General features: G+C 38.1%; 1 protein-coding gene across 1 annotated transcript in view; it reads right to left on the reverse strand.

Moving 5' to 3' along the window:
• Positions 1-19,511, reverse strand: part of Sytl5 (synaptotagmin like 5) — a 259,986-nt gene that overhangs the window by 60,743 nt on the left and 179,732 nt on the right. The window contains exons 4-5 of the mRNA XM_085838277.1: positions 14,987-15,196; positions 1,296-1,411 (exon numbers count right to left, since the gene is read on the reverse strand). Of these exons, the coding sequence (XP_085694403.1) occupies positions 1,296-1,411; positions 14,987-15,196 (326 nt within the window). The remainder of the gene's footprint in view (positions 1-1,295; positions 1,412-14,986; positions 15,197-19,511) is intronic.

Here is a 19,511-nt window from a genome sequence, read left to right on the forward strand (position 1 = left end):
AAGGTTCCCAAGAGAGATTACAATGAAGGAACATATTCATTATGCCTCCTCAGATATTTTTAGGGTATAAAATGTTGCATTCAAGAGATTTCTAAATCCATAGACTACAGGCATTATTTTTGTAGGCAGAATTTTTTTTCTGTTTTGAGACAAGTTCTCAATATATTCCTAAGACTGGTCTGGAACATACTATGTATCCCAGCTTGCATTTAATTACATCACCCTTGTACCTCAGTCTCCCAGTAGTAGTAAACAGAAGTATGCCACAATACACCACAACCAGACATCATGTACATGAGAGCCAGACTTCACAGAATGATAGGCATGTGTGCATGCATTTTATGCCTAGATGTGTAGTCTATACACTAGAAGTCTCTGGGGTTTACTATAGGTAGAGGCTGTAGATGACTGGATAATTTTTATTCAACCTGATTCTTCTAACATCAGACCTGATGTTACTCATCTGTAGGAGCCTGTCTTTGTGGCAGTCACACCCAAAAGTGACACAGAGATCAGTTGAAAGCTTCCCACACCAAAAGATACCCCTTCTACCTTTATTACATAAATCATGCATGGGAAATCTATACTCAAGAAAGATTACTTCAATAATGAACCAATTAGATTGTTGTTTGAGTACACTGAAAATCAATCCCAAGCTGGTTGTTCTTGGTATTTGGGGTCAGTATAATTCCTCATTGACTGAAACTTTCTTGCATATTTTAAGCCCATTATCTTATCATACTTGGTTACTGTCCAATAAATGCCATCAACTCAATCAAATCATTATAACAACCAAAAATGCTCCTTGGCATTTCCTAATGCTCATATTTGTGAGACTGGAACTTTAAAGTACAATGGTAGTGATTGGTTAGGAGCCAATAATTGGATTAAAAAATACCATCTCAAAAATCTGAAATTAAACCTGGTGAAAAAAATCAAGAATTTATTTTAAAATGGGAAGCACTTATTACATCAATTTTAGGTTGCTTTCTTAACTGTTTAGCAAAACATGAGAATCACACTTGGAAAAATTAACTTGTTATGATGAGGATGAATAGCTTCTATGAAATCCCAGCATGTGAGATATGTAGAAATCAGGACAAAGTTTCTTTTCTACTGGCTTCATTTGTGTGATATTCAGATTTAGATTTCAAGCTACCAAGTTGTGAAATGACCTAAGGGGCTGAGGGGAAATGAATCCAACTGTGTTTACCTGCTTCATTTCCCCAGAGAAATGACTTAACCCAGCCAAATACAAGCTTACATTCTTGGAGACAAGTGATTCCATTAGTTACCTGGACTTCTTCTTAAGATGGACTGTCGAACGACATCAGTGCCCAGAACATTGACTTGCTTGAAACGCTTTGCCTTTTCTTCCAAGAACCATTCTCCACTGATAATCCTTAGCTGCCTACTCATGAAGCAAAAGGAAGGTTCTCAAATTAAATTATTTAGCTGCATAGATACCTTTCAAAAACAAGTTAGGTAAAAACCCTGACTATGGATAAAAGATCTTCAATATGGTGGACAACCAAAAGCTCCATATGAGATAAAGGCATCAATAAGGGCTTGTTTGGGGAAGATGTTTTCATGGAATATAAACACAGGACTAGAGTAGAGAACAAAGACTATCCTAATAATTCAGGAGAATGGTGATGGGGTGCATTCCAGAACAAGGGGAAAACTAATAGAGAGGAAGAAAGAAAATCAAAATACCCTTGTTAAGAATGTCTTCCTGGGTTTCATAATCAATTGAATGTAAAAGATGGGATAGGATCCTTGTACTGGGTGGGTTTTGTTAGCTCAACACAAACTGTATCACTTGGACAGGGGAACTGCAACTGAGGAACTACCTCCATCTGATTGGCCTCAAGTATTTTCTTGACAGATGATTGATGCAGGAGGGTTCAGTTCACTGTGTGTGATGTTACCCCTAAGGACTATGACCTGGCTTATATACAAATAAAAGCTGGGAAAGGCATGGAGAGAAAGCCAGTAAGGAACTTTCCTCCATGGTTCCTGCTTCTGCTCCTACTTGATCCTCAATGATGGATGTGTTTGGGCTGTACAAACCAAATAAACCCTTTTGTCTTCAACTTGCTAATGATCAATGTTTTATGACAGCAACAAAAACTCAGACTTGCCCTATCCATTTTTGAGCTGTACCTATAAAGGCTATATGAAATCACCTTCTTTCTTCTCTCTAGAAATGTCTGTGATCTTTACTTTCACTTTTCCTACAACATAGACAGCTTTAAACTTTATCTTAGGATTGTAAGTCATATCTATTGGTCTATTAATTCACTGAGAGAAAACCTCTATATTGTGGCCTCCCTTCCCCCCAGCCTGGAACCTGCCTGCTCAAGGGTGGAGCTACCGGCTCATTCGTCCTGCCACACCCACTGCTGGAACCTGCCCTTGCTGCCTGGAGTCACACACGTGTTCGTCCTGCTACTGGACCCTGAGTTACTTGGCGGGAAATTGGGTTCCCTCCCCCTTCCTTTATAAACTGGGTGTCTGGAAATATTAAATTGAGTCTTGATCAGAGTCTTGTCTTGACTTCATTCTTTTCTTCCGCCCCGTCTAGTTTCCTCTCTTTGCAGGGAACTGCCATTTTCAGTTGAACCGTTCGTGTTGTGGACCGCGGGCGGGCCGCAACAGTTGGCGCCAGAACTGGGACCTGAAGAATGGCAGAGGGATGTTAAGAGAAACGACTGCTGTGTGGAGCTCCACAAGAAAGGAAAGAATCTTCGTAGCCGGGCGTGGTGGCACACGCCTTTAATCTCAGCACTTGGGAGGCAGAGGCAGGCGGATTTCTGAGTTCGAGGCCAGCCTGGTCTACAGAGTGAGTTCCAGGACAGCCAGGACTATACAGAGAAACCCTGTCTTGAAAAACCAAAAAAAAAAAAAAAAAAAAAAAAAAAGAATCTTCGTATCGGAGGAGCATCGGAGCAACGGACAGGTACACATGCTAGCGCTAGCCTAAAAAATTTCAGTTTTGTAAAGTGTTGCTGAGGATGCGGTAGGATACGAATCAAGTTTGAACCAGTGCTGACCCAACACTGTTTCTGCTTGGGGTCAGCAGTTCGTAAATCGGAACTAGATACGGAGACAGGCGGTGTGCCGCAGTTTTTTAGAAAACTGCTTAGGTGGAAGAAAGAAGGGTTCAAAATCATGGATCAGGCGATTGTTTTTAGTTTTCAGGAGTTGCTTAAGGAAAAAGGAGTAAGGCTTGAAGTACAATTAGTAAGAAATTTTTTAGATAAGATAGATAGCTGTTGTCCATGGTTCAAAGAAGAAGAAACGATAGATTGTGGAACCTGGGAGAAAGTTGGTGAGGCCCTGAATATCGCTCAGACAGATAATTTTACCCTAGGTCTCTGGGCGCTTGTAAATGATGCTATAAAAGATGCAACTTCTCCAGGGCTAAATTGCCCTCAGGCGGAACTTGTGGTATCTCAGGAGGAGTGCCTATCAGAGAAGGCCTCCTCAGGAAAAGATCTTCTTAACTCAAAAATTGATAAATGTGGAAACTCTGATGATGGACTGAATTTTAACAAAAATCACTCAGATAGAGGAATTGCCCATTACCCTAATGAGAATTGGTCCTCTTGCGAATCTCCCGCTTCACCCATAGTCACCACTTCGGGAGGTGCTACGCATAGGGACACACGGCTAAGCGAGTTAGAATTTGAAATTAAGCTTCAGAGGCTGAGTCTCTTAAGATATTTCTAGTTTAGATAATGATTAATGTGGTTCCTATCCTAAATAGTAAAATTTAAGATAAGATATAAAGCAATGCCTCTTTATTAAAGCGTTAAAGCTTGCTTTAATAGGTATTCATAGGTATTAATTGATATCCAAACTTCGTAATATGATAGTAATGCTTCTAATATTGATTTTAAAGGTGATAAATTGTTTTAAACATAGGTTTTGCTTTCCCAAAGTTGTAGATATTATCCTAACCTTGCACAAAAACTTAAAAATTATGGTTAAAACTGCCGTTGTTCCATTGACTGCAGCTTGCAGTTTGATTGCAAATTTAAGATTGATGCTCAGATTAAAAAGTATTTTACCTTTGAGTCAATACAGGGCTCTGGGCAGTCCCAGAGCGGCTTGTGGCCTTTTCTTTTGTTTTGCAAACAATGCCTAAAAAAGTTTTTCCCTGTGTTCAAGAAAATTTCTTTTTAACAGTGTTACAGATCTATTCAGATGTTTAAAATAATGCTTAAATTCAAAGATTTTTGCTTCTAGTAAACTGGTAATCACTAGAAAATTTTGCCTCTACGTATGGCTAATATAGCTTTACATTATATAAGAGAAATGTTTATTGTTTCTGCTTCTTTACAAGAAGCCAAAAGTTTTAATCTTTCAGTATATATTGTTTCCTAAGTGGAAAGTATTTTATTAACTAATGCTTCTCAAGGGAAGTTTACCTTAAATCCTTGCTCTCACCCAAAAGATTCAGAGACAGTATCCTTTTGTTATTTGGTGTTTTGGTTTGCTGCAAAAGGTTTTACAAAAAATAAAGAAAGCTTTTATAATTGTTGTTAATTGGTAATTAAAAATTAGTTGTGCCGAAGACAATTCTTTGGCCAGAAAAAACATTATTGTAAAGTCATTTTTCTCATCTTCCCAGCCGATCGTTGGCCATGTGGGCCCAACTAGCTGCTGTGGGGCGGAGTCTTAAGACACACAGTTGCCCCTATTCCAGCACAAATAATCTGGTTGTGTGCTGTAGATGGTGTTTTAAAATGCTAAACAATCAAACCTTAATTTATATATTGATAGTCAATGCTATATCTCTGAGCTCATAATTACTTAAAATTGTTCGTCCCTCAGATACTACTAATTCTCAAATTTACAATTGCTTATACATATTTTTAGTTAATAAATAAATAAATTATGCACGTGTGACTCTTAATAACTTTTCTAGCCTTCTAGTTACAACCGTTCCTTAAGAAAAATAATTGAAAGTGCAATTAGTCACTGCCCCTTTACAGCCAAATATTTAAAATGTTTTGTCCAAAAAGTTATTAATTCAAAAGGTTAAATATTGTAAAATTTTAAACTTTAACCTCTTAAAAGACAAAAAAGAAAAATTGTATCCCCATATATACTATTTAGTGCATTTCCATGCACACTATTTAAAACATACCTTTATTTTCAAAATTTGAGATTAAAATGTCAAATTTAATAAATGCTTTTTAGTATCTTAAAAGGATCTACTTATTGGCTTATAAATTGATCCTAAAACAGCTACCTTATTAGGAAAGAGAAAAACAGGTTCTCTCCACAGAACTCTACAGAAGCATATTGGTAATTCGTGTGCTGAGCTAACAGGTAAGTTAACTCAGTGTCCTGATTAAAAGGACTAAGAGATTAAATTCATGTTTTAGATCCATCCTTGCTTGTCATTTTTCCAGTTTGGACTAGCTTCTAGCCTTTTAACTTTATGACAATAGTACATCAGAGACTGTATATTCAGACTTAGTAAAATTAGTCATTTAATAGAGTCATAATGATTTTTCACTCTTCTTCAGTGTGACCAGCCATTCTAACTCAATCTTAGACTGGTCTAATATTCAGTTCAATTATTAGAGATTCCTATATTCTAAATTACCTAGCAAAGTTAATTCAGAGCATTCCCCCAAGGTCACCAAAGGCTCACCTTGCCTTTACCTTATTTGTCCTAAACTTTTTGCAAACTGACATTAAAGGTCAGTCTGCAGCGGAACGCCACTGGCACCCAGTTACTTCTAATTCTTATGCATTGGTAAAATGGAAGGACGCCCTGACTAATAAATGGAAGGGTCCAGATCCAGTTCTAATCTGGGGAAGAGGCTCGGTTTGTGTTTTTTCACGAGATGAAGATGAAGCACGGTGGCTACCAGAGAGATTAATTCGTCAGGTAAACACAGATTCTGTCTCTCCTCGTAAGTATCATTCTAAAGACTAAAATTCCTCTTGAGCTGGGAGTGGAAGCTCTCAAAAAACACTGTTTCCTCTGAGCCAATTCCCCTACAAGAGGCCGGAGATTAACTTCAGCTTTACAATTTGCATCTAAATAAAGTACCTTGACTTCTCCAAACAGAAAATTTACATTGCTACACTCTCATTGTTTAGAATTCTTCCTTCTCTCAAGCAGGTCAATCTACATTCTCTGGTTCTCCACCCCGCCCCTACGAGCAAACAGGTGGTTCTGCTAATCTCCCTTCCAGGGACATCCCAGCATGTGGCTTTTCAGTCTAAGATAAGATCTAGATTTACCAGGAGAGCTAGGGAAGTAGTAATTTCATATATATTTACAAAGATTAGTTCTTATTTTGATAGATATAGGCTTAGTCCCTTAGCTGGCCTCTGGCTTTTCACCCTTGCTGTTACTGCAAGGTGTCCTTAGTTCCTCAGGCTACTGGGAATAACAGGGATGAAGAGGAAAGACTTTCAGCTCCTATTTTAACCAAAATTAATGGTGTTAATACTGACATAATTCTTGTCTAGGCCTTGCTAAATCTGAGGTTGACAAGTCTCATATAGAGACCTCGCAATAACTCAGAATTGCGATACTGATTCATAATCATATGAATACGGTATGGGTACCGCTTGGCGCAGGAGATTACTGCGGAGGGAAGGTCCAGTTTGACCGTTTCTGAGTTCCCTGTGCGACACACCTGATTTGAAGGAGGTTGGTATCCGACTCCAGCTAAAAACCAAAAATACTTAAGGCTCTGCCTCCCCTCCCCAAAAGATACCAAGAGCCACAGATGTGAGTTGTTACAATGCTCACGGGAGTAATCAGGCCAATGTCCACCCAAGTCAAGGTTAAAGGCCCACTCATCTACGGATGAGAAAATCATTTGATCACCTCTGTTAAGCATTGCCTATTTAAACTTAATTAATAGGGGGGAGAGAGATTGGAGACCTTACTGTCGTAAGGGCAAGCCCTTCACTGCCTCCCACCCAAATAATAAAAAAGCCAATTGGCCTTGTACTAAAGAGCTGGTCTTAACCCCTTCTCACTGTTCCCCTGCCTTTTATCCAAAATTGCAGAGGATTATCAGTTCAGTGTTATTCTAAAATTGTTTAGTTAAACTCAGCCAGGGTTCCAACGCCCTACTTAAAATGTAAACAGGTAGCTACCTATTCAGCACTAATTAGCATTATAAAGTCAGAGCCTACAGCCCAGTGCTGCTATTCAGTCAGTGCTTTTAAGACAGTCTCAGCCAGATACAGTTTACCATTAGAATAGTTAGGGAATCCCACGGAAATAGGTTTTTTCTTTAGCCCTAGGAACTCAGGCAGAACTATTGAACATAGATAATTTTTCTGCCACAGGCCACCCCCTTTTTATTTTTTGTTTTGTTATCTAATGGGGGGAAATGTGGCCTCCCTTCCCCCCAGCCTGGAACCTGCCTGCTCAAGGGTGGAGCTACCTGCTCATTCGTCCTGCCACACCCACTGCTGGAACCTGCCCTTGCTGCCTGGAGTCACACACGTGTTCGTCCTGCTACTGGACCCTGAGTTACTTGGCGGGAAATTGGGTTCCCTCCCCCTTCCTTTATAAACTGGGTGTCTGGAAATATTAAATTGAGTCTTGATCAGAGTCTTGTCTTGACTTCATTCTTTTCTTCCGCCCCGTCTAGTTTCCTCTCTTTGCAGGGAACTGCCATTTTCAGTTGAACCGTTCGTGTTGTGGACCGTGGGCGGGCCGCAACACTATATAACTCAACCCCACCACATGCACAGCAGTATTATAATAATAGACTTTCAGTAGACTGTGTCTTCAAGTAATATTTTCTTTTTTATTATCTATATGAACACACATTTGTTATAAAAATGATGGCATTCTCTGTATTATTTTCATTGCTCATATATTGCATATAAGTGGTACTGATCTATACTTCTTCAAATTGTAATTGTTACTTGAAATGGATGACTTCTATCACCATTTTAAGACTAGCTTCTTTTCATATCTTCACTACAAACCTAATTGCCAGTGACATGAAGGCAAAAGCCTTGGCTTGTTAGGATACTCTCTCTAGCATTAATATTTGGTATTGCAGTTTGTAAATATTTGTGAAATGAATCTAGAAGCTTGAAATACAACTCACAGCAGCTGTGCTGCTATAAAGCTCATGTTGAGGTTCACAATAAAGACTTATTATAGCCATAAGAGTCATTAGGTATTCTAAAATAAATTCTAACTAAATGTGAAGAAATAGCATAAGCTGAGGATTGAAAGCAGTCCTTAATATGGGGTGATGTATCAAGGGTACTATTGCGTAAATGAATTCTAGAGGATTATAATAGAGAATGAGGTAGAGAGGTAGGCCCGCACTATGGAATAGCAGCCTTTAAATGCCATGTTAAGGAGTTGTGATGCTGGAGGCAATAGGGAACTTACTCTAAAGTTCCCCCTTGATGATACAATATCTCCTTTTGGGGAGATACATAGAGAAGTGGGAGGCCAATTAAGAAATCAGTTGACAAGACAAGAAATAATACAATATAAATCAAGATATTTTGTGGAAGAGACTGTACAAGAACTGGTGAGTCTGATATGGTGGCTGAAGAAAGGCAATTGAGAACCAAATAAAGAGCTCTAACCCCAGAGCCTCATTTCTAGATTATTGACCAATCATAGTTTAAAATCAGCAATTGGGTCCCAAAAAGGAAATGTATCCTGGAACAATGTCAGCTGTATTCCTTACAATAATTAAAATCCTGCTTCTTACTTTAGGAGACAAAGGGAGGATATAAGTCTACCACAGTTCTACTAATGGCTAAATGTCAAACTGTTAACCTTAGATAAATTATCCAGTGAAAACGTGACCGTAGCATGGAGACCCCACACCCACCTCCTGGGCAGATAACCTGCTGAGTAGCAGATGACTGACTGATTATTCATAACTGTAGAGACTGTAAAATGCATCAAATCTAAGGAAAATAGAATCCATCAAAAGAATACATTTGAATAAAATATTCCTGTATATATCTCCAGGGATGTAAAGATTTAGATATTACTACTTGTGCTAGAAATGTGGATATTTGTGGAATGTTAATTTCTAAAAGCGTTCTTTCAAGATTACTGTCAATCAGAAACTCATACTAATGAAATCAGATTTTACAGCTAGAATGGAGCTACTAATCAAGTGACTTTAAAATACTAAGACTGTCCTGGGTCCTTTATGTGGATTCAAAGAAATCACATGAGCTGCTGAAAGCAAGGAAAACAAATAGAAGTGAAAAGAGACAGGATAGAGTGGGACATTACAGAATCAATTGAGAAAGCTGAGTGCTTAAAAACCATCTAGTGGGGTATGCTAAAACTTTGGCTTTTATGTGATTGTGTGTGTGTGTGTGTGTGTGTGTAGTGTGGTAACAGTTACATGTGTGACAGTCTACATTCTATGGGAAAGGAACCTCCATATATCTATATAGCTATAGTGGCCAACATATAACAAATCCTATTTCTCCAGAGTTGTTAGTCACTACCTCTCACCATCTGTGTGAAAACAATAGCTATAACGTTTATTACTCATCTCAAATATGAACTTGAGTAATTTATCATTTTTAGAACTCTAATATATCAGAGTTAATGGTGGTTTTTTCCCCCATTCACAGTTTCTGGATGGAGAGAGAACGCTTAACAGAAGAACAAGAAACTAGTAATGAGTACCTACCAGGTACCAAGTAATGTGCTAGGAACTTTATATGTGTTATCTCTAATCCTCACTATGAGATGTAAGGTAGCAGTAGTAGTTCTCACTTTATAGACTAGGAAACTCACATGGGTTAAACAAGTTCCTCCAAGTTATAAAGGTATGACAGCTGATACAACATTGATACACCAAGTCTCTTACTTTTTCCATTTGGCAATATCATCAGAAGAGAATTTATGCTCCTCAACTACAACAAGGCTTTTATGAGGGGTGATGATACATAGGAGCTAAAAATAATCAGCAATTGCTTAGCATTTCAAATGAATGTGTGTATATTTCCACATGTGTGCACACCAAGTAGCAAGAGTAAGTGGTGAGAGAGAACAGGGAATAAATGTGACGCTTTCTATAAGATTTCAACTTTCTGACATGTCACTGTAGTAGTATTCAAACAACTCAAGGCTTGAAATAGACTCTGCTTCTTCTAAGTTGAACTCTGAAGAATAGATTTGACTGAAATTACACTGTGCCATTCTTACCTGTGAATACTGATTGCTGACTATTAGAGAGTTCAGGTTTTATTTAACATTAAACTCTTGGGGCTTATATAAGGTTCCCTCACTGGGAAACTTGCATAAACGTGAAAAAGTTCTAATCTTTTTGGAATAGGACAAGTAGGTGGTCTCATAGAAAAAGACATAGTAACCAAAGCAATTTTGTTCACTTATCTATACTGGAGACACCTGTAATAAAATATGCTTTATAGGATACACTAAAATATTAGTTTCTATCTGCTTATTACAAGAAATCTAGTTAAGCTTATTTATTATTTATAAATGCATTCACTACACAGCATATATTTATTGAATTTCTACTATGTATCAGACCTATTGTGGATTGATGGAACAGAGGAGAGAAATACAAACACTCTGTCCATATAGAAAGGATGGTAAGTCTAGGTTTCTACTTTTCCAACCAAAAAAAAAAAAAAAAAAAACAACAAAAAAAGCAAAGAAACCCCTATGTATATGATACTGAAACTGCAAACCACTTGCAGGTAAAGTCTTAATCAGAGTTGGGGGAGACAAAACCAAAAATCAATTAGTTTCAAAGGAAGTCACCTCCCTCTACCAATTCTCGCTATAAACATTTCAGTGCTTCAGAAATCAACCCCTGTCCAAGGTAAATGACAATAAAAATTGTTCTTCCAACTGATTAGAGCATGACTCATGTTATGACTCATCTCTCTCAGAGGTTAGGGTGGGAATTTCAATTTAATGGTCTATTAAACATGGAGACAGCCCAGTAGGGCTGTAACATTCTCTTATCACAAACAAAGAACATTTACTGCCAATAAAATATCATTTATGTTTCCTTATTGAAAACCACTCCATGAATAGCAGACAGGATATCTCCAATACAGAAGGCTTTAGTCTCAGAGAGCACACAAGCTTAAATATTAGAGAAGCATTATTCATTGACTTTTTTTCAGCTAGAAAAGTAAGCTTGAACTTTCATATTTTAAACACTCATATAAATTCCCATCTATTGCAGAAAAACATAATTATAGAGAAGTTGTTGCTGGAGAATTATATGAGTCATACATTGACAGCTATTTTATTTTTAAAATGTCTAGAATAACAAAGAAGTTTGATGGGTTCAAAAATAACATGATAAACTTATTTTTACATGAACCTATGAAGCCATTGGAAGAATTCCATGTCCATTTAACCATGGATCTTGCTTATTTTATACCAATAGGCTAATAACAAATGTAAAAGAGGAATGGACAGGTGTGCCTTTCAGAGGAAAGATGTAGTGAATTAGACCTCTATTTACCATACTTAGTAAATGAACTGATTGAAAAAAAAAACACAAGGCCATGGATCTTGTAATTTAGTAATTACAACTAGAATAGATAAAGTCAAGTGATTTCTTTTCTTCCTATATTGAAGTCTGAGGCTCCATATAATAGATAATGGGTTTTGGAGTCTTAGGCCTTAGGTACTTTTGTAAGAACAAATGAAGGTCTGGGCTATACAAGAGAATAAACAGAAATGGAATAAGATTCAACCCAGGATGTACTGGATAAGAATTGGAAAAATAAGTATTGAGGAAATTTCTCATCAATCCTTGGAGTTTTCAGTTAAGAAATCAGTTGTGTGAGCAATTCTACTAAAATTAGGAATAAGACAAGGCTATACATTCTCACCATGCCTATTCAATATAGTACTTGAAATCTTAACTAGAGCAATAAGACAACTAAAGGAGATCAAAGGGATCCAAATTGGAAAGGAAAAAGTCAAAGTAACCTTGTTTATAGATGATTTGATAATATACATAAGTGAGCATAAAAGTTCCTTTGGGGAGTCTCCTATAGCTGATAAATACCTTCATGAAAGTAGCTGAACATAAAATTAACTCACAAAAATCAGCAGCCTCCTATATACAAATGGCAAATGGATTGAGAAAAAAATCAGAGAAACAATACCTTGTATACTAGACCCCAAATATAAAAATATCTTGGTATAACTCTAACCAAGAAAATGAAAGAACTATATGACAAGAACTTCAAGTCTCTGAAGAAAGAAATTGAGGAAGGTATCAGAAGATGAAAAGATCTCCCATGCTCATGGATTGGTATGATTTGTATAGTAAGACTGTCTGTCCTTCCAGAAGCAATCTACAGATTCAATGCAATTCTCATGAAAATTCTAGCACAATTCTTCACACAACTTGAAAGGACAATTCTAAGCTTCATATGGAAAAACAAAACCAAAAAACCCTAGGATAACTCAATCAACTTTGAATATGAAAAGAACTTCTGGAGTTCTCACAATTCCCAATTTCAATCTGTACTACAAAGCTATAGAAATAAAAACAGTGTAGTATAGGCATAAAAACAGGCACTTTGGTTAATACAATCAAATGAAAGACCAAGTCATTAGTAGACATCCCTATGGACACTTTGTTTTTGATAAAGAATCTGTAAATACACAATAGAAAAACAAATCATCTCCAGAAAATGGCGCTGGTCAAAGTGGATGTCTGTTTATGGGAGAATGCAAACAGATCTGTACCTGTTACCCTGTACAAAACTCAACTCCAAATGGATAAAAGACCTCAACATAAAATGGGTGCAATGTACCTGATAAAAGATAAAGTACGGAATACCTTTGAACTCATTGGCACAGGAAGCAACCTTCTGAACATGACACCAATAACATAGGCATTAAGATAAATAATAAATGGAACTTCATGAAACTGAAAAACTCCTAAAAGGCAAAGGATACTGTTATTTAGACAAAGCAGCAGCCTACAGAATGGGAAAAGATATTCTTTACCAACTCTACATCTGACAGAGGACTAATATCCAAAATACATAAAGAACTCAAAAAACTAGATAACAAAAACACAACAAATAATCCAATTACAAAGTGGGGACCAGATTTAAACAGAATTCTCAATAGAGGGAACTCAAATGACTGAGAAACACTTAAAGAAATGTTCAACATCCTTAGTCATCAGGGAAATGCAAATCAAACTATTTTGAGATTCCATCTTACACCTGTCAGAATGGCTAAGATCAGTTACACAAGTGACAGCTCATGCTGGCAAGGATGTGAAGCAAGGGTGTGGAGTAAGGGAAATACTCACAGCTGGTGAGAGTGAGAACATGTACAGTCATTATCAGTACACTGGTTCCTCAGGAAGATGGAACTCAATCTTCCTCAAGATCCAGTCATATTATCCTTGGGCATATACTCAAAGGATACTTTCTCTTACTACAAGGATACTTGCTCAACCATGTTAATTAGTGCTTTATTAATAATGGCCAGAAACTGGAAAAATGTCTAGATGTCCCTTGACAGAATGGATAAAGAAAATATGGTACATTTACACAATGGAGTAACTGGATCTGAGTTACATCAAATTGAATTGTTGGTCAAAGACAGTGGTTCTCAACCTTCCTACAGCTGTGACCCTTTAATAGAGTTCCTCATGTTGTGGTGACCCCCAACCATACAATTATTTTGTTACTACTTTGAAACTATAATTTTCCTATTTTTATGAATCATAATGTAAATATATAATATGTGACCCCTAAAGAGGTCATGACCCAACCACAGGTTAAGATGCACTGGCCAATGGGGTGTCTCATGGAAATCCCCAAACAATCCAGACTGTTGCCAAGACAATAGGTTCCTCTCTGAAAACTGATAGCAAGGCTCCATTGATGATGACAACACACACACACACACACACACACACACACACACACACAGACTTCAGATGGAAAGGTGAAGCTGGCACCTACGTAGAACCTTAACCCTTACATTCTAGTACAACTGTTCTCAAGCTGCAGCTTGCACCCTTTGGAAAACACAGATTATTTGCATATATATTACATTAGGAAGGTTGAGAACCACTGATATAAAGCAAAATACAATAAGAAAGCTTCCTCCCTTTGTTTTAATAGACAGCTAGGCCTGGAGAATACTAAGTAACACTTCCAGTGCTGCCCCTCAGCTGATGTGGACATTACACATCTTGCCAGTTACCTCAAATGCTTAAGAATGTCAACAGAATTCTCGGAGAAGCCATGTGGTGTCTAGAGGGGCTTAAAGAGGAGAAAACACATTAAAAACATTACTGTTTTTAAAGATAGGGAGACACTTATTAGGCCTCCTACTTTATTTAAATATAGGGAGACACTTATTAGGCCTCTAACTTTATTATGCTTCAGGGATTTTTTTAATACTCATCCTGTCTTCTGTACCTGTCCCTCTCTTACTAAACACTCTTCTATATCTCTATCTCTGTGCCTATCTATCTCTGTCTCTCTCTCACACACACTTACCACACAGTCATACCATGCACACATATCACACAACACACACACAGACACCACATACTCACATTACATACCACACACACACAGTCAAACCACATACATGCTTACACACACTCATACATACCCTCCACACATATTCATACCCACACTCACACACACAGACATACTCATATCAAATACACTCATACCACACACACTCACCCCAAACCAGATTCATACCACAGTCACTCTAAACACCACACATATATACATACTGCACACATACTCATGCCACATATACACCACACACACACACACACACACACACACACACACACACACACACACACACCTGTCAAGCCTGTAACTAGGCTGTGATTTTCAATCTACTAACTTTTCAATTTAAAATGCTTTCTCATTTCTTAATTTCCCTATTCGACTCTTATCAACCATCAAATACGGATTTTACATAGAAAGGCAGGAGACTCACGCGACTTTGGCACAGACAGTGCACTTCCAGCTGCCATCAAGTCCAGTGACTCGACACTCACTGCACACCCTGTGTGAGCAGGCTTGGCATGGATCTCCCCGGTCAAAGATGAGGCCAAGGGTTTTGTGACAGTGAACGCAGACTCTACTGGCCTCTTGGTGAGTCTTCCCGCTCCTACGCTTTGCTTCTAAGAGTTCATTTTTCAGCTTCCTGGTAAGAAAAAAAAAGGCACAGTGAAAACACAGGAGAGGACTGCTAAGAAGTGTCAGTGGATTGCTGCTAAGCCTGACAGCCAGACTTCAATGCCTGGGACCCACATGGTGGAAGAAGAGAACCAACTCCCTCATTTGTCCTCTGATCTCTATATCATGTGAGGGACATGGTGTGTGTGTGTGTGTGTGTGTGTGTGTGTGTGTGTGTGTGTGTGTGAGAGAGAGAGAGAGAGAGAGAGAGAGAGAGAGAGAGAGAGAGAGAGAGAGAGAGAGAGAAACAGACAGAGACAGACAGAGACAGAGAGAGATAGAGAGAGAGACAGAGAAACAGAGACAGAGAAACAGAGGAGAGACATATACACAAATAAATACACAAATATAACTAAAACCTCTGCACAGGAGAACATTCATCTGTATTTAAAAATATTTTCATTTTTCAGCCAAGGAATCAGAATCAAATACTTTCAGCAAATACAAGTTCTCATTCCATTATCAATGACCTTTGGAAACAGGCGGTTGGTTGGGTGAGGATTTGTGGTTTACTTCTGTCATTCTCCAGCACTGATTTTCATCAGTGTGGATGCTCTTCTTCAGGACACCCTTGATCTTATAATCCTGGACGTGTTCTCTGTGTGCCCACATGATGAAAGACACTAAGCCACATTGGTACTTTCCTTAAGTAAACCAATGAAAAGTATAATTGTAATTATAAACATACTCTACCATTTCAGTTTTACATACTTCTACTGAGCAATTAAGACTTTCCAACAATGCCTATTAACCTTTCTGTCAGGTGCATCTATTCCTGAGTCCAGGATGCAACATTTGCTGTCCAAATACAAGCAATGATTTGCCCGCTTTTAAATCACCCCTCTTCTAAAAGACGACAAGTTACATTCTCCAATGGTTGTTTTCTATGAGATAATAAAAGTAAATTTCCTAGCATGACTCCTGTCACATAGGTATTAAACAAATTACATTTAAAAACGATTTGACAAGAAATATCTTTGGCTGCCCTTTAGAAACTTGGAATTGTAAGCAGAGTCCTTTCTTTAGAAGCAGCACTTAGGCAATTGTTGGGGACACTAAATATCAGGATACTGGTTTACTGGATCAAAATTTTCTTTGTAAAATTCCAAATCTGCATTTTATTTAAATATGCCATTGATGGTAGTATGAGAAGTGCAGCTTTGGAACCTGTGTCCTCTAACTTGTCTAGACAAACAGATAGCTTGGAAATACTGGTGTTCAAATCTTATGTCCACAAATTTGAATACCTCTGGTTTTAGAGATACCTTGGAAACTGCTGTATGTCTTTTTAAATATTTTTTATTAGGTATTTTCCTCATTTACATTTCAAATGCTATCCCAAAAGTCCCCCATACCCTCCCCCCCCACTCTCCTACCCACCCACTCCCACTTTTTGGCCCTGGCGTTCCCCTGTACTGGGGCATATAAAGTTTGCATGTCCAATGGGCCTCTCTTTCCAGTGATGGCCGACTAGGCCATCTTTTGATACATATGCAGCTAGAGACAAGAGCTCCGGGGTACTGGTTAGTTCATAATGTTGTTCCACCTATAGGGTTGCAGATCCCTTCAGCTCCTTGGATACTTTCTCTAGCTCCTCCATTGGGGGCCCTGTGATCCATCCAATATCTGACTGTGAGTATCGACTTCTGTGTTTGCTAGGCCCCAGCCTAGTCTCACAAGAGACAGCTATATCAGGGTCCTTTTAGCAAAATCTTGCTAGTGTATGCAATGGTGTCAGCATTTGGAGGCTTATTATGGGATGGATCCCTGGATATGGCAGTCTCTAGATGGTCCATCCTTTTGTCTCAGCTCCAATCTTTGTCTCTCTAACTCCTTCCATGGGTATTTTGTTCCCAGTTCTAAGAAGGGGCAAAGTGTCCACACTTTGGTCCTCGTTCTTCTTGAGTTTCATGTGTTTTGCAAATTGTATCTTATATCTTGGGTATTCTAAGTTTCTGGGCTAATATCCACTTATCAGTGAGTACATATCATTTGAGTTCTTTTGTGATTGGGTTACCTCACTCAGGATGATACCTTCCAGGTCCAACCATTTCCTAGGAATTTCATAAATTCATTCTTTTTAATAGCTGAGTAGTACTCCATTGTGTAAATGTACCACATTTTCTGTATTTATTCCTCTGTTGATGGGCATCTGGGTTCTTTCCAGCTTCTGGCTATTATAAATAAGGCTGCTATGAACATAGTGGAGCCTGTGTCTTTCTTACTAGTTGGGACATCTTCTGGATATATGCCCAGGAGAGATATTGCGGGATCCTCCGGTAGTACCATGTCCAATTTTCTGAGGAACTGCCAGACTGATTTCCAGAATGGTTGTACAAGCTTGCAATCCCACCAACAGTGGAGGAGCTCTCAGCTTTGGCAAACACTGCCCTAGAAGGTTGGCTCATTCCCATGTTAATATTTCATAGATATTCCATTCCTATAGGTTACTGATCACTTATCTTCAATGCCCAGAAAGAAAATCTGGAAACATTCTACATCTTTCATATCATTTCCCCTTTCACATTTGTGGCATTAAGTTTCATCAGCATCAACTAGACTAGTATCACCCCATGTACAGAAAGAACGAATATATTTTCTTGTCCATGCTGTTCAGGGTCTAACTCCATGCTAGGTTATAAAGCAGTTGGATGTGGTGAATAGTTTGTTTCCTCAGAAAAAGTTCACACAGAGAACTGACACATACAAAGTAATTGAAATAACCATAAGAAAACAACAATCCTTGAGAGCAACCTCATCTGAATAGGTTGATGGGTCAATGTGATTAAGCAGGCTAAGGAGGGGATTGGGATGCAAATTCTCTCAGAGAAAAGAGCACAATCATTAGGTATTCAAAGTTTAACCTCTTATCAGTTCCCTTTACTAGAATAGCTGGGTCCATGTGGGGAAGTTAGAGCCATATACAAGTCAAACATTTGCTTTCCATTTTTTTTTTTTGTGGTTTACTTTACAGTCATTTATTTAACAATCTACCTTACCCCAGAATATGGTTACTTAGCCTGAAAAGACTTGAGAGTCAGAATAGTACAGACTAGAGGAAAGAAATTATGCAAGGGTCTAAACATCTTAGCTGGGCAATCCCTAAGACAATTGATGTTTATGATGCCAACTGCCATTGAGACTTGTTACAAAAATCTAGAAAGGATTTTACAGGCTAATACAGAAGATGAAAGAGCTTGCTGATTTTTCAAACTTCTCCTAGACATTGAATTCAATTCCTTCTATCCTAATGCATGTTAAGTACACAGTCACTTTTCAGACATTCATGGGGCAAAAGCGTCACTGAAAATATCTTTCATGCTCTTCTCTGTTGCTATGACAAAGTACACACAAAGTAATTCATAAAGAACAGACGTTAATTTCTTATCATCTGTAAGGCTGAGAAACTCTAACCCTTAGAGGTGCAAGTCTGTAATCCCAGCTAGTTGAGCCAAATGATTACAATTTCAAAGTCTAACTTAAATGAATTCAAATTCAGCCTGTATTTTAGAGGCTCTGTCTCAAAAGTAAAGAGGGAAACAGAGGAGTGGGGCTATACTGTACTGGCAGAGTACTTGCCTAGCATGTTTAACCCTAGGCTCAGTCTCCAGTATTTCAATATGCAAAAGGGAATGCAGGAAGGTGTGCTCATATCTGGCCATGACCTTTTTGCTGTGTCATTCATGGCAAAAGGCAGAAGGGCATGAGGGGTCAAGAGAAGACAAGTGAGGCTCTAAATTGCTCTGATAACAAACCCACTGTTAGAATAATAATGAATATATATATATGTATTGAGGACAGAGTAAGCCCTGATGATCTAGGCACTTTCCATTAGACTTTTATTTCTAAATATGATGTATTGGGCATTAAGTTTCTAAAACATCAATATTTGTATTTCTATTTTGTGTACTATTATTCTGCCTATGTGTATGTATGTGTACCACATATGTGCCTGGTGCCTTAAGAGGTCAGAAGAGAGCATCAGGTCATCTAGAACTAGAGTTATAGATACTTTTGGTGCTACAAATTCAAGCTGGGTATTCTGCAAGAACAAGAAGTGCTCTAAATCTCTAAGCCATCTATCCCTAGTGCCTGCATCACAAGAGCTTTGAAGGATATAATCAAATAATAGCAGCTAATAATTAGAATAAATGAAGAAAATGTACAATTGTAAAAAATGGTCCTAAGGGGAAAGGGAGTACAGGAAGCTAGAAGAAAGGGATAAGCTGACAGGTATATTTGTTTTCTATTCAGGTAGCCAGCTCTTAGAAAGCAAGGTAGAT

The sequence above is a fragment of the Mus caroli genome, unplaced genomic scaffold (assembly GCF_978045245.1).
Source record: "Mus caroli unplaced genomic scaffold, Mus_caroli_1 scaffold_5, whole genome shotgun sequence".
In the NCBI taxonomy this organism is placed as follows: domain Eukaryota; kingdom Metazoa; phylum Chordata; class Mammalia; order Rodentia; family Muridae; genus Mus; species Mus caroli.